Genomic DNA, 16,027 nt, shown 5'->3' with positions numbered 1-16,027 from the left:
TGAACCCATGACCTCTGACTCCAAAGCCCGGGCTCTTTCTTACTGTGTGCAGAGCATCATCATCCATCGTATTTATTGAGTGCTTACTATGTGCAGAGCACTGTACTAAGCGCTTGGGAAGTACAAATTGGCAACGTATAGAGACAGTCCCTACCCAACAGTGGGCCCACAGTCTAAAAGGAAGCAGCGTGGTTCAGTGGAAAGAGCCCGGGCTTTGGAGTCAGAGGTCATGGGTTCAAATCCCGACTCCGCCACGTGTCAGCTGGGTGACTTCACTTCTCTGGGCCTCAGTTCCCTCATCTGGAAAATGGGGATGAAGACTGTGAGTCCCCGGTGGGACAACCTGATCACCTTGTAACCTCCCCGGCGCTTAGAACAGTGCTTGGCACACAGTAATTGCCGCGGGTTCCAATCCCGGCTCCGCCACTTGTCAGCTGGGTGACTTTGGGCCAGTCACTTCACTTCACTGGGCCTCAGTTCCCTCATCTGGAAAATGGGGATGAAGACTGTGAGCCCCCCCCCCGTGGGTCAACCTGATCACCTTGTAACCTCCCCGGCGCTTAGAACAGTGCTTGGCACACAGTAAGCGCCGCGGGTTCAAATCCCGGCTCCGCCACTTGTCAGCTGGGTGACTTTGGGCAAGTCACTTCACTTAACTGGGCCTCAGTTCCCTTATCTGGAAAATGGGGATGAAGACTGTGAGCCCCCCGTGGGACAACCTGATCACCTTGTAAACTCCCCAGCGCTTAGAACAGTGCTTTGCGCATCGTAAGCGCTTAATAAATGCCATCATTATTATTAATAAATGCCATCATTTTTATTACAAATCGGCCACAGATCGAGCCGGTCCTGACCCAACAGGGAGAGGGCGACCCCTGATGGCCATTGGGGGGAAGTGCAACTGTTTACTCAATCAACCCTAAGAATAATAATAATAATATTAATAATAGTGACATTTATTAAGCGCTTACTATGTGCAAAGCACTGTTCTAAGCGCTGGGGAGGTTACAAGGTGATCAGGCTGTCCCACAGGGGGCTCACAATCCCCATTTTCCAGATGAGGGAACTGAGGCCCAGAAAAGTGAAGTGACTTGCCCAAAGTCACACAGCTGACAATTGGCAGAGCCGGGATTCGAACCCATGACCTCCGACTCCAAAGCCTGGGCTCTTTCCACTGAGCCACGCTGCTTCTCTCGAGAATGATATCTTAAGAATGGTATCGATTGTGATACTTGTTAATAATCGGGGTATTTGTTAAGCGCTTACAAGGCGCCAGCCACCCTACAGATCGCTGGGGTGGAGACAAGCAAATCGGGTTGGGCACAGCCCCCGTCCCACGTGGGGCTCACAGCTCAATCCCCATTCATTCATTCATTCATTCATTCAATCGTATTTATTGAGCGCTTACTGTGTGCAGAGCACTGGACTAAGCGCTTGGGAAGTCCAAGTTGGCAACATAGAGAGACGGTCCCCAACCCATAACGGATTCACAGTCTAGAAGGGGGAGACGGACAACAAAACAAAACATGTGGACAGGCGTCAAGTCATCAGAATAAATAGAAATAAAGGTAGGTGCACATCGTTAACAAAATAAATAGAATGGTAAATATGTACAAGTAAAATCAATAGAGTAATAAATCTGTACAAACATATATACAGGTGCTGTGGGGAGGGGAAGGAGGTAGGGTGGGGGGGGTGGGGAGGAGGAGAGGAAAAAGGGGGCTCAGTCTGGGAAGGCCTCCTGGAGGAGGTGAGGTAACTGAGGACCAGAGAAGTGAAGTGACCGGCCCAAGGTCACATAGCAGACAGGCGGAGGAGTCGGGATTAAAACCCGTGACTTTCTGATTCCCTGGCTCCAACCAGCGTGGCTCAGTGGAAAGAGCACGGGCTTTGAAGTCAGAGGTCATGGGTTTGAATCCCGGCTCCGCCACATGTCTGCTGTGTGACCTTGGGCAAGTCACTTCACTTCTCTGAGCCTCAGTTGCCTCATCTGTAAAGTGGGGATTGACTGTGAGGCCCCCGTGGGACAATCTGATCACATTGTATCCCCCCCGGCGCTTTGCACATAGTAAGCGCTTAACAAATGCCATCATTATTATTATTATTATCCACTCCGACACATTTGGATCAGACCTGGGGCTCACAGTCTAAGGGAAAGGGGGATTAAGTTGTGGATTAATCTGTCAAATGGGGATTAAGACGGTGAGCCCCATGTGGGACAACTTGATCACCCTGTATCCCTCCCAGCGCTTAGAACAGTGCTCTGCACATAGTAAGCGCTTAACAAATGCCATTATTATTATTATTATAAAGGGAGAGCAGATATTTAATCCCCATGGGGAAACTGAGGCAACAAGATGAAGAGATTTACCCAAGATCACAAAACAGCTGATTTACAGACGTGCCTACAATTCCCCGTCACAAACACAGGCCCTTCTGCCTATCTGCAGTGGTGCTCGTAGACAGGATCCCTGCTCCCCCTTTTAGACTGTGAGCCCACTGTTGGGTAGGGACCGTCTCTGTATGTTGCCAACTTGTACTTCCCAAGCGCTTAGTACAGTGCCCTGCACACAGTAAGCGCTCAATAAATACGATTGAATGATTGAATGAATTCAACCGGCGACACGGACACGACAACAAGGGACAGATGGAAGGAAGTAACGCAGAACGCAGATGTGTGCCCAACTGTGCGCGGTGCCCGGGACTATCTAACCGCTTAGAGAAGCAGCGTGCCTCAGTGGAAAGAGCCCGGGCTTTGGAGTCAGCGGTCATGGGTTCAAATCCCGGCTCCGCCAATTGTCAGCTGTGTGACTTTGGGCCAGTCACTTCACTTCTCTGGGCCTCAGTTCCCTCATCTGTAAAATGAGGATTATTCATTCATTCATTCAATCGTATTTATTGAGCCCTCACTGTGTGCAGAGCACTGTACTAAGCGCTTGGGAAGTACAAGTTGGCTGTGAGCCCCCCGTGGGACAACCTGCTCACCTTGTAACCTCCCCAGTGCTTAGAACAGTGCTTTGCACACTGTAAGCACTTAATAAATACCATTATTATTATGGTGGGGGCTCGTGTGTAGGCCAAGTGTCTGTTTATTGTCCTATTGTACTCTCCCAAGTGCTTAGCACAGTGCTGTGCACACAGTAAGCGCTCAATAAACACGACTGAATTAATGAAAGGGGGCTATAGGGTAGGGGGCAGCGTGGCTCAGTGGAAAGAGCCCGGGCTTTGGAGTCGGAGGTCATGGGTTCAAATGCTGGCTCCGCCAATTGTCAGCTGTGTGACTTTGGGCGAGTCATTTCACTTCTCTGGGCCTCAGTTACCTCATCTGGAAAATGGGGATTAAGACTTTGAGCCCCCCACCCCCGTGGGACAACGTGATCACCTTGTAACCTCCCCAGCGCTTAGAACAGTGCTTTGCACATAGTAAGTGCTTAATAAATGCCATTATTATTATTAAAATGGGGATTAAGACTGTGAGCCCCCCCCCCTCAGTGGGTCAACCTGATCACCTTGTAACCCCCCCAGCGCTTAGAACAGTGCTTGGCACATAGTAAGCGCTTAATAAATGCCATTATTATCATTATTAAAATGGTGATGAAGACTGTGAGCCCCCTGTGGGTCAACCTGATCACCTTGTACCCCCCCCCCAGCGCTTAGAACAGTGCTTTGCACATAGTAAGCGCTTAATAAATACCATTATTATTATTATTATTAAAATGGGGATTAAGACTGTGAGCCCCCCCCCACCGTGGGTCAACCTGATCACCTTGTAACCCCCCCCCCAGCGCTTAGAACAGTGCTTGGCACATAGTAAGCGCTTAATAAATACCATTATTATTATTATTAAAATGGGGATTAAGACTGTGAGCCCCCCCCCCCCACCGTGGGTCAACCTGATCACCTTGTAAACCCCCCCCCCCAGCGCTTAGAACAGTGCTTGGCACATAGTAAGCGCTTAATAAATGCCATTATTATTATTATTAAAATGGGGATTAAGACTGTGAGCCCCCCGTGGGTCAACCTGATCACCTTGTAACACCCCCCCCCCAGCGCTTAGAACAGTTTTTTGCACGTAGTAATTGCTTAATAAATGCCATTATTATCATTAAAATAGGGATGAAGACTGTGAGCCCCCCGTGGGTCAACCTGATCACCCTGTAACTTCCCCAGCGCTTAGAACGGTGCTTGGCACATAGTAACCGCTTAATAAATGCCATTATTATTATTATTAAAAACAGTTTTTTGCACATAGTAAGCGCTTAATAAATGCCATTATCATTATTAAAATGGGGATGAAGACCGGGAGCCCCCCGTGGGTCAACCTGATCACCTTGTAACCCCCTCCAGCGCTCAGAACGGTGCTTGGCACATAGCAAACGTTTAACAAATGCCATTAAAAAATAAAAAAACCCAAATAGGGCAAGGTCCTCTCCCTCCCTCAACGTCCAACCAGCAGGCTGCAGGGGCGGGGTTGCCGGATTTCCCTCAAGTGGGTGGAGAGGCCTTCCTTACCGTTAGAGGGGAGGGGGTGGAAAGGGGCCCCCTTTCCCCTCCCACCCCTGTGCTCCCTCCTCCTCCTCATCAGTCGGATTTATTGAGCGCTTCCCGTGTGCAGAGCACTGTGCTAAGCGCTTGGGAAGTCCAAGTTGGCAACATATACCACCCCCACCCCTCTGCATTTCGTCTCCTCCTGCTGCCATGGCTCCTGGGCCCTTGAGGAGGAGGAAGGGCCCGGGGGGCCATGCGGATCCCCCTCCTGTCCCCTGCTCCCCTTCTTCTTCCTCCTCCTCCTCCCTCTCCTGCTCCTCCTCCTCCTCCTCCCCCCGGTGGTCCTCCGGGCTGACCCTGTACCTGGTGGAGCGTCGCATGGGTCGGAGCCGTCGGGCCTTCCTCAGCGGGCTGGCCCGGGCCAAGGGGTTCCGGGTGGACGATGCCTACAGGTGCGGAGGGGTCGGCCGGGCTCTTGGGGGACGCCCCCTCGGTGGGCCAGGGTCCGTGACCCCGGGCCCACCCGGTGGGTGTCTCCCCCCGGCCCAGCCCGGCGGTGACCCACGTGGTGATGGAGCACACCTCGGCGGCCCAGGCGGCCCGCTGGGCCCAGCAGCAGGGGGGCACCCAGGGGGGCACCCAGGAGGGCACCCAGGGGGGCCCCCCCATCCTGCTGGACATCACCTGGTTCACCGACAGCATGGCAGCCGGCAGGCCCGTCCCCGTGGAAGGACGGCACCAGCTGGGGGTGAGCTGGGGATGGGCAACTTGGGATGCCCAACTAAGCGCTTGGGATGGACAAGTTGGCAACATCCCCCTCCCCACAGCAACTGTATATATGCTTGCACGCATTTATTACTCTATTTCACTCGTACATATCTATTCTATTTATTTTATTCTGTTAATAGGTTTTGTTGTCTCTATATGTTCCCCCTCCTCTCCCTCCCCATCCCCCCCGCCTTACCTCCTTCCCCTCCCCACAGCACCTGTATAGATGTTTGTACGCATTTATTACTCTATTTCACTCGTACATATCTATTCTATTTATTTTATTCTGTTAATAGGTTTTGTTGTCTCTATATGTTCCCCCTCCTCTCCCTCCCCATCCCCCCCGCCTTACCGCCTTCCCCTCCCCACAGCACCTGTATAGATGTTTGTACGCATTTATTACTCTATTTCACTCGTACATATCTATTCTATTTATTTTATTCTGTTAATAGGTTTTGTTGTCTCTATATGTTCCCCCTCCTCTCCCTCCCCATCCCCCCCGCCTTACCTCCTTCCCCTCCCCACAGCACCTGTATAGATGTTTGTACGCATTTATTACTCTATTTTACTCGTACATATTTATTCTATTTATTTTATTCTGTTAATAGGTTTTGTTGTCTCTATATGTTCCCCCTCCTCCCAGTCCCCTCCCCCCCCGCCTTACCTCCTTCCCCTCCCCACTCCGCCTGTATATATGTAAATATGTTTGTACGGATTTATTACTCTATTTTACTTGTACAGATTTATTCTATTTTATTCTGTTAATATGTTTTGTTTTGTTGTCTCTATATGTTCCCCCTCCTCGCCCTCCCCGTCCCCCACGCCTTACCTCCTTCCACTCCCCACAGCACCCGTAGATATGTTTGTACGGATTTATTACTCTATTTATTTTACTTGTACATATTTATTCTATTTATTTTATTCTGTTAATATGTTTTGCTTTGTTGTCTCTATATGTTCCCCCTCCTCCCCCCATCCCCCCCCCGCCTTACCTCCTTCCCCTCCCCACAGCACCTGTATATATGTATATATGTTTGCACGGATTTATCACTATTTATTTCTTTATTTTACTTGTACATATTTATTCTATTTATTTTATTTTGTTAATATGTTTCGTTGTCTGTCTCCCCCTTCTAGACTGTGAGCCCGCTGTTGGGTAGGGACCATCTCTATATGTCCCCCCACCTCCCCCTCTCCATCCTCCCGCCTTACCTCCTTCCCCTCCCCACAGCACCTGTATATATGTTTGTACGTATTAATTACTCTATATTTATTTATTTTACTCGTACACATTTACTCTAACTTGTACACATTTATTCTATTTATTTTATTTTGTGAATATGTTTTGTTCTGTTGTCTGCCCTCCCCTTCTAGCCTGTGAGCCCGCTGTTGGGGAGGGACCGTCTCTAGATGTTGCCAACTTGGACTTCCCAAGCACTTAGTCCGGTGCTCTGCACACAGTAAGCGCTCAATAAATACGATTGAATGATTGACCATAGAGAGCCGGTCCCTACCCAACAATGGGCTCACCACCAGCCAGGGATGGGGAATAGGGCTTGGCTTGGACTGCGACAACTTTGCTCTCCAGGTGCCCCTGCCCAGTGCGGAGATTGGCACAGACTACTCCATGCCAGCCTACGCCTGCCAGCGCCGCACACCCCTCAACCATCACAACCCACGTCTCACGGTAAAGGCAGCCCCGGGGAGAGCCCCTGGCCCACAGCACCTGTATAGAATAATAATAATAATGGCATTTGTTAAGCGCTTACTATGCGCAGAGCACTGTTCTAAGCGCTGGGAGGGATACAAGGTGATCAAGTTGTCCCACATGGGGCTCACAGTCTTCATCCCCATTTGACAGATGAATCCACAACTTAACCCCCCTTTCCCTTAGACTGTGCTCCCCAGGTCTGATCCAGATGTGTCAGAGTGGATGTATATATTCATTCCTTCAATCATATTTATTGAGCACTTACTGTGTGCAGAGCACTGTACTAAGCGCTTGGGAAGTACAAGTTGGCAACATAGAGAGACGGTCCCTACCCAGCAATGTTTGTACAGATTTATTCCTCTATTTATTTTTGTCCATATTTACTATTCTATTTATTTTGTTAATGATGTGCATCTAGCTTTATTTCTATTTATTCTGATCAATCAATCAATCAATTGTATTTATTGAGCGCTTACTGTGTGCAGAGCACTGTACTAAGCGCTTGGGAAGTACAAGTTGGCAACGTAGAGAGACGGTCCCTACCCAGCGATGTTTGTACAGATTTATTCCTCTATTTATTTGACTTGTCCATATTTACTATTCTATTTATTTTGTTAATGATGCGCATCTAGCTTTATTTCTATTTATTCTGATCAATCAATCAATCAATTGTATTTATTGAGCGCTTACCGTGTGCAGAGCACTGTACTAAGCGCTTGGGAAGTACAAGTTGGCAACGTAGAGAGACGGTCCCTACCCAGCAATGTTTGTACAGATTTATTCCTCTATTTATTTGACTTGTCCATATTTACTATTCTATTTATTTTGTTAATGATGTGCATCTAGCTTTATTTCTATTTATTCTGATCAGTCAATCAATCAATTGTATTTATTGAGCGCTTACCGTGTGCAGAGCACTGTACTAAGCGCTTGGGAAGTACAAGTTGGCAACGTAGAGAGATGGTCCCTACCCAGCAATGTTTGTACAGATTTATTCCTCTATTGATTTGACTTGTCCGTATTTACTATTCTATTTATTTTGTTAATGATGTGCATCTAGCTTTATTTCTATTTATTCTGATCAATCAATCCATCAATTGTATTTATTGAGCGCTTACCGTGTGCAGAGCACTGTACTAAGCGCTTGGGAAGTACAAATTGGCAATATATAGAGACAGTCCCTACCCAACAGTGGGCTCACAGTCTAGAAGGGGGAGACAGAGAACAAAGCCGAACATATTAACAAAATAAACTAAATAGAATAGAAATGTACAAGTAAAATAAATAAATGACTGGACACTTTTAGACTGTGAGCCCACCTTTTAGACTGTGAGCCCACTGTTGGGTAGGGACTGTCTCTATATGTTGCCAATTTGTACTTCCCAAGCGCTTAGTACAGTGCTCTGCACATAGTAAGCGCTCAATAAATACGATTGATTGATTGATTGACACCTGTCCACGTGTTGTGTTGCCTGTCTCCCCCCTTCTAGACTGTGAGCCCGTTGTTGGGTAGGGGCCGGCTCTCTATGTTGCAGACTTGTAATAATCATAACAACGGCATTTATTAAGCGCTTACTAGGTGCAAAGCACTGTTCTAAGCGCTGGAGCTTAGAAGTAAGCGCTCAATCAGTGCGACTGAATGGATGAATGGGGGGGGGCAGAGGCTTGGGGGCGGGGACCCCCCCCCGACCGCACGTGTTTATTTTGTTAGTATGTTTGGTTTTGTTCTCTGTCTCCCCCTTCTAGACTGTGAGCCCACTGTTGGGTAGGGACTGTCTCTATATGTTGCCAATTTGTACTTCCCAAGCGCTTAGTACAGTGCTCTGCACATAGTAAGCGCTCAATAAATACGATTGATGATGATCTCCAGTGGCTACCAATCAATCTGCGCATCAGGCAGAAACTCCTCACCCTGGGCTTCCAGGCTGCCCATCCCCTCGCCCCCTCCTACCTCACCTCCCTTCTCTCCTTCTCCAGCCCAGCCCGCACCCTCCGCTCCTCCACCGCTGATCTCCTCACCGTACCTCGCTCTCGCCTGTCCCGCCATCGACCCCCGGCCCACGCCATCCCCCGGGCCTGGAATGCCCCCAATCCCTCTGCCCACCCGCCAAGCTAGCTCTCTTCCTCCCTTCAAGGCCCTGCTGAGAGCTCACCTCCTCCAGGAGGCCTTCCCACACTCAGCCCCTTCCTTCCTCTCCCCCTCATCCCCCTCTCCATCCCCCCATCTTACCTCCCTCCCTTCCCCACAGCACCTGTATATATGTATATATGTTTGTACATATTTTTTTTACTCCATTTATTTATTTATTTATTTTATTTGTACATATCTATTCTATTTATTTTATTTTGTTAGTATGTTTGGTTTTGTTCTCTGTCTCCCCCTTTTAGACTGTGAGCCCACTGTTGGGTAGGGACTGTCTCTATACGTTGCCAATTTGTACTTCCCAAGCGCTTAGTACAGTGCTCTGCACATAGTAAGCGCTCAATAAATACGATTGATGATGATGATGATGATGATGACGTGTCTTGCAGGAGGCCCTGGAGACGCTTGCCGAGGCTGCAGCCTTGGAGGGCAACGAGGGCCGCAGCCTCTCTTTCCGCCGGGCAGCGTCCACGCTCAAGGCCCTGCCGGGCCCTCTGACCCGCCTGAGCCAGCTGGAGGGGCTGCCCTACTGCGGAGCCCATTCCCGCGGGGTCATCCAGGTGACCAGCCCGGGGAGGGGAGGGGGCTCAGCGGCCCCGCGTCTCCCACTCACCCCCTTCGGCTCCCCCAACTCACCCTCTCTCCGGCGGGGCAGGAGATGCTGGAGGACGGAGCCAGCCGGGAGGCGGACGGAGTGCGGCAGTCCGACCGGTTCCGTGCCATGAAGGTGCGTGTGGGCCGGGGACCCCAGAGCGGACCACGTTCCGTCCCTGTGCCCGCCTTCTTCATTCAGTCATACTTATCGAGCACCTACCGCGTGCAGAGCACTGAACTAAACACCTGGAAAAGTACAACAGTCAATCAGTCGGATTTATTGAGCGCTTACTGTGTGCAGAGCACTTGGGAAGTCCAAGTTGGCAACGTAAAGAGACGGTCCCTACCCAACAGTGGGCTCACGGTCTAGAAGGGGGAGGCAGAGAACAAAACCAAACATATTAACAAAATAAAATAAATAGAATAGATATGTACAAGTCAAATAAATAGTCACAAATATGTACAAACATATATACAGGTGCTGTGGGGAATCAATCAATCAATCGTATTTATTGAGCACTTACTGTGTGCAGAGCACTGGGCTAAGCGCTTGGGAAGTCCAAGTTGGCAACATAGAGAGATGGTCCCTACCCAACAGTGGGCTCACGGTCTAGAAGGGGGAGGCAGAGAACAAAACAGAACATATTAACAAAATAAAATAAATAGAATAGATGTGTACAAGTCAAATAAATAGTCGTAAATATGTACAAACATATATACAGGTGCTGTGGGGAATTAATCAATCATATTTATTGAGCACTTACTGTGTGCAGAGCACTGGACTAAGCACTTGGGAAGTCCAAGTTGGCAACATTTAGAGACGGTCCCTACCCAACAGCGGGCTCACGGTCTAGAAGGGGGAGACAGAGAACAAAACAGAACATATTAACAAAATAAAATAAATAGAATGGATATGTACAAGTAAAATAAATAAATAGAGTAATAAATCTGTACAAACATATATACATATATACAGGTGCTGTGGGGAATCAATCAATCAATTGTATTTATTGAGCGCTTACTGTGTGCAGAGCACTGTACTAAGCGCTTGGGAAGTCCAAGTTGGCAACATATAGAGACGGTCCCTACCCATCAGTGCACTCAATAAACAGACATGTTCCCTGCCCACAACGAGCTTATATCTAGAAGGTGCAGAACCTCTCTATCAGATGCGGGATCAAGTCATGGGGTTTCAGGCATGAGGGAAAAACTGGGGGGTGGAGGGGGAGGCAGATTCCCCTCTCATCATTCCCCAGGGGTCATCAGGAGTGGAACAAAGCATATTGTTGCAACATATAATAAGCATTAATAATAATAATGGCGTTTATTAAGCGCTTACTATGTGCAAAGCACCGTTCTAAGCGCTGGGGAGGTTACAAGGCAATCAGGTTGTCCCACGGTGGGGCTTACAGTCTTTATCCCCATTTTCCAGAAGAGGGAACTGAGGGCCAGAGAAGTGAAGTGACTTCTAGACTGTGAGCTCGCTGTTGGGTAGGGACCGTCTCTATATGTTGCCAGCTTGTACTTCCCAAGCGGTTAGTACAGTGCTCTGCACACAGTAAGCGCTCAATAAATACTATTGAATGAAGTGACTTGCCCAAAGTCACACAGCTGACAATTGGCGGAGCCGGGATTTGAACCCATTACCTCTGACTCCAAAGCCCGGGCTCTTTCCACTGAGCCACGCTGTTTCTCTACATTATTATTATTATTGTTGCAACATATAAGTATTATCATTATTATTACTATCATTATGGTAGCAAACACTTACCCGGGGTAGGTACAAGTTAATCCAGTCAGACACGGTCCCCGTCCCACATGGGGCTCACAGTCTCACTCTCCATTTTACAGATGAGGGAACTGAGGCACAGAGAAGGTCAAGGTCACACAGCAGATCAGTGGCGGAGCCAGGATTAGAACCCGTGTCCTCTGTCCCCCGGGCCCATTCTCTTTCCACTAGGCCATGCTGCTACACTGAGTATTATTGCCAGGTTGGGATGGTCATGCTTCCTCCCCAAAGTCCCCTCGCCCGCAGCCTGTTGTCCAGCATCCCCGCACCCAGGCCCTGTTTGGCCACTTTTCCATTTCTCTTTGGTCCTATCTAGCTGTCACCCCTCCAAAGGCCACAGGTTTCATTCCTTTTGACCTTTGACCCCACGGGCCCCTTGTTCTGCTGCTGAGTTACAGGCCTTGATTGGAGCGACGGGAAAAGGGATCGGCTGAGACCCTGGCACGATTCGGTGCCTGGGGCATCTATCTCCCCGTGGGCACCGCTGAGCGGATGGGCCCGGATTTGCCCTTCCCTCCCTCCCTCAATTTGCTGCTGACATACGGGACGGGGGCTGCGGTCAGGCTGGAACTGACCGGTTGATGTGTCCAGAGCAGGAGGAGGAAGGCGAAATCTGGCAGGACATTTATATTAAAGTCTGTCTCCCCTTCTGGACAGTGGATTCATCGTGGGCAGGGAACGCGTCTGCTAATTCCGTTGCATTGTACTTAGTACAGTGCTCTGCACGTAGTAAGCACTCAGTCAATGCGATTGATTTGAGAGACCGCGGCTGGACCGAAGCCCACCCTGACCGCCCCTCTCCCTCCCGCCAGCTTTTCACCCAGATCTTTGGTGTTGGGGTGAAGACTGCTGATGGGTGGTACCGCGAGGGGCTGCGGACCCTGGGGGACCTCCGGGAGCGGGGCAAGAAACTGACCCGGATGCAGGAAGCAGGTGAGGCGCTCGAGGAGGGTGGGGGGGATCCGTTATTCCTCCTCCCAATCCCGGGAGGTGTCCCGGCCAGTGTCACCGGAGGACCAGAGGTGTCCCAGCCAGTGTCACTGGAGGACCTGGGAAGGAGAATGTATATATGTTTGTACATATTTTTTTACTCTATTTATTTATCTATTTAATTCATTTGTACATATCTATTCTATCTATTTTATTTTGTTAGTATGTTTGGTTTTGTTCTCTGTCTCCCCCTTTTAGACTGTGAGCCCACTGTTGGGTAGGGACTGTCTCTATATGTTGCCAATTTGTACTTCCCAAGCGCTTAGTACAGTGCTCTGCACATAGTAAGCGCTCAATAAATACGATTGATGATGATGATGATGATGAGAAGGGTGGAGAAACCTTGGGGAAAAGCAGGGCCCCACGTCCATTTGATAGATGAAGAAATTGAGGCCCTGAGAGGGGGGCAGTGCTTTGCCCAAGGCCCTCAGTGAGGTGACGGGGAGAGGGGCCTCACTCCGCCAATACTTGGAACCGGGACTGGTGTCCGAGACCAGCCCCAGCCGAGGGGGCTGAAGTGGGGAGGGGGCTTCGCAGGAGTCCGGCATTACGAGGACCTCAAGACCCCGGTTGAGCTGAGTGACGTGGAAGCCGTGCGCCGGGTGGTGGAGGAGGCCGTGCTGCAGGTGCTCCCTGGGGCCAACATCACTTTGACTGGCGGCTTCCGGAGGTAAAGAGAACTGTCCCTTCCCCCCGGCCCCATCCCTTGCCCGTTGGCATCTGCCTCCCTGGAGAATGTGGCTCCGTGGCGGCCGGGGTCCTGAGTTCAGATTCTCCGTCGAAATATTTCCCCCCCCCGGGAGTATAGATATATATATATATATATATACACACACATATATATATACATATATGTATATATGTTTGTACATATTTATTATTCTATTTATTTATTTTACTTGTACCTATCTATTCTATTTATTTTATTTTGTTAGTATGTTTGGTTTTGTTCTCTGTCTCCCCCTTCTAGACTGTGAGCCCACTGTTGGGTAGGGACTGTCTCTAGATGTTGCCAGCTTGTACTTCCCAAGCGCTTAGTCCAGTGCTCTGCACACAGTAAGCGCTCAATAAATACAATTGATCGATTGATTGATTGAGTACTGACCGGAGGCTCCCTCCGCCTTTCCCTCAGGGGGAAGCGGCACGGCCACGACGTCGACTTCCTGATCACACACCCTGAAGAGGGCCGGGAGGCGGGAATACTGCCCAACGTGATGAGCTGCTTGGAGAGTCAGGTGCGGGGCAGGGGTGCCCGGGAAACCTAGGGATGAGCCACTGAGCAGTGACCCCCCTACTCCACCTCAGACCCCCAAATTGGTCCCAAGACCCGGTCTCTGCCAGCAGCACCACAACCCTTGGAGGAAGCGTGTGTTAGCTGCCGCCCCGGGATACCCTCTCTCGTGGTTTGGGGTGGACTCTCCCCTCTCCATCCCAGACTCTTCCTGTAGTGATCTAGCACAGACCCCCTCAGGCCCCTGACTCAGTTTCCCCTCTCCATCCCTGTTTCTCCCTCTGGTGACTTGCTCCCCCATAAGCCAGGCTGAATGGTGGATTTTCTTTGCCTCCGTGGGATCTCCCTACCCACCCCCCTCCACTCATTCCTGGCTCTGGAGCTTCAGACGGTCAGCCAGTTGTATTTATTGAGCGCTGACTGTGTGCAGAGCACCGTACTAAGCACTTGGAGGAGTACAATTATAACAGACACATTCCCTGTTCACAGCGGGCTTACAGTCTAGAGGGGGAACTGGTCCTACTCCAGCTGGAGCTGTGTCTCTTGAAGCTGATGGGAGTGGCTAGTGCTTGGGTGGGTAGGTAGCCAGCCCCCCTGGTTTGCTGTACACCCCCTCACTCCCAAACCTCCCCCCTGTCTCAATCTCTCCCCTTCCCCCCAGGGTCTGGTGTTATACCAGCACACACAGGAGAACCATTACTGCACGCCCAAGGCCATGGCCCAGCCGGCCAGCCGGACCAACACCATGGATGCCTTCGAGCGATGCTTCTCCATCCTCCGGGTCTCACGGCCATCCCCGGGGGTCGCAAGCCGTGGACCCCCCCGGGACTGGAAGGCGGTGAGGGTGGACCTCGTGGTCACCCCCGCCAGCCAGTTCCCCTTCGCCCTGCTCGGCTGGACCGGCTCCCAGGTACCGGGACAGGCCTCCAGGGTTGGGTGGGGGTGGCAGGAGGGAGACCCCGATTTAGCGATTGGGAACCAAGGGGTGCCTGGGCCGGGTTCTGTGCCCACAGCACTTTGAGCGAGAGCTGCGCAGATTTAGCCGTCAGGAGCGGAAACTCATCCTGAATAGCCATGCCCTGTACAACCCAGAAAAGGTACGGATCTGAGGCTGAGGGGATGGAGTAGCTGGAGTCTGACGCAGATCCCCACCCCCAGATCACCCGTCTGTCTTCCCGGGGCAAAGGGGCAGAGCTGGCACGAGGCCTCTCCCTCCCTTTGAGTTGAGTGGGTGGGCAGCCCCCGACACCTGGGTCCTCCCGGCCCTGCAGCTCCCCCTTGAACCCCTGCGGGGGGGACCATAGTCTGTGCCCCTGGACCTTCTCAAAGAAGTCCAGCCTCTAATACGTGGGGCATTGCCTCTTCTAGAAGACGTTCTTGCCCGCGGCTTCAGAGGAAGAGATTTTCCGGCACCTGGGGCTCGAGTTCATCCCACCGGAGGAGAGGAATGCCTGACAGTCCAGCCCAGGGGTTATGGGGGGAAAACTCAGGTGGGGACAGGGTGGGACGCAGTCTGATGTGGGCCCCCACCTCTTCAGCAGGGACTGTTTTGGGCCCCTGCTGGGATCCTGGCCGACCCAGCACTGCCTGTCCACTCCCGGGTCACCTGCCTGTTGTCTGCTCCCCGGACCCGGGCCTGGCACACCTGCCAGACTGGCTTGCAGGGGCCGACCCCTCCCTCACTAACTTCCTGGCACAGACATCCCCCGGGAGCAGAGACCTGGAACGTGCTTCCCCAATCCATAGCTGCCAGGGGCCACCCATGCTGGGATCCACAGAGGTTAGCCCCAACCGCACTGACATCTGGCACTGATGCCCACTAAGCTATGGTGATGGTGATGGGGAATAAAGAGTGGTCTATTTTCAGATGGCGTCGCTGCCGGGTGCTTGGCTCTCCGTGAGAATGCCCTGCCCTACCCTGTCCCTTCCCCAGGATATGAGCCGGGCGAAGGGAGGAACGTGAGAGAGCGAGGGGATGGGCCCTGAGGCTTCCGTTCTCACTCAGGAGGCAGGACAGGCACTGCTACTTTGCAGACATTAGCCAACGTGGCAGAGAAAACGGAGCAGGTAATTCTGCAGCCACAGGAGCCCCGGCTCTTGCCTGAACCAGGCATGAGAAAGAAGTTCGTGAATAGGTCTGGGCAGGGGCTTGGTCTGTGGCCTTAGGGTGGGCAGGCCCAGCGTGGGGAGAGGAGAGACCTCTCCAGGGTGTGAACACAGCCAACAGCGGACGAGAGCGCTCAGCGGGGGGACGGGGGGACGGGGGGCCGATGCTCCCCCTCTGGGGAAGGGGGCCAAGGTGGCCCATGAAGT

The 16,027-nt window shown here is 51.2% G+C and overlaps 1 protein-coding gene across 2 annotated transcripts; it reads left to right on the top strand.

Moving 5' to 3' along the window:
* Positions 1–4,617: 4,617 nt before the first annotated feature.
* On the top strand, positions 4,618–15,940 carry POLM (DNA polymerase mu). Of its 2 annotated transcripts, XM_038753978.1 has the most exons (11): positions 4,618–4,940; positions 5,038–5,236; positions 6,845–6,943; positions 9,500–9,670; positions 9,766–9,837; positions 12,306–12,426; positions 13,021–13,153; positions 13,616–13,718; positions 14,376–14,624; positions 14,728–14,811; positions 15,083–15,940. In XM_038753978.1, the coding sequence occupies exons 1-11, from the start codon at positions 4,699–4,701 to the stop codon at positions 15,167–15,169; spliced, it is 1,560 nt and encodes a 519-aa protein (XP_038609906.1). In that variant the 5' UTR covers positions 4,618–4,698; the 3' UTR covers positions 15,170–15,940. The 2 variants fall into 2 exon arrangements, with proteins under 2 accessions (XP_038609906.1, XP_038609907.1); XM_038753979.1 differs by lacking the exon at positions 6,845–6,943.
* The last annotated feature ends 87 nt before the right edge of the window (positions 15,941–16,027 follow it).

The sequence above is a fragment of the Tachyglossus aculeatus genome, chromosome 11 (assembly GCF_015852505.1).
Source record: "Tachyglossus aculeatus isolate mTacAcu1 chromosome 11, mTacAcu1.pri, whole genome shotgun sequence".
NCBI lineage: Eukaryota > Metazoa > Chordata > Mammalia > Monotremata > Tachyglossidae > Tachyglossus > Tachyglossus aculeatus.
The sequence above is the reverse complement of the archived record's forward strand: the minus strand, read 5'-3'. Positions and strand labels throughout refer to the sequence as shown.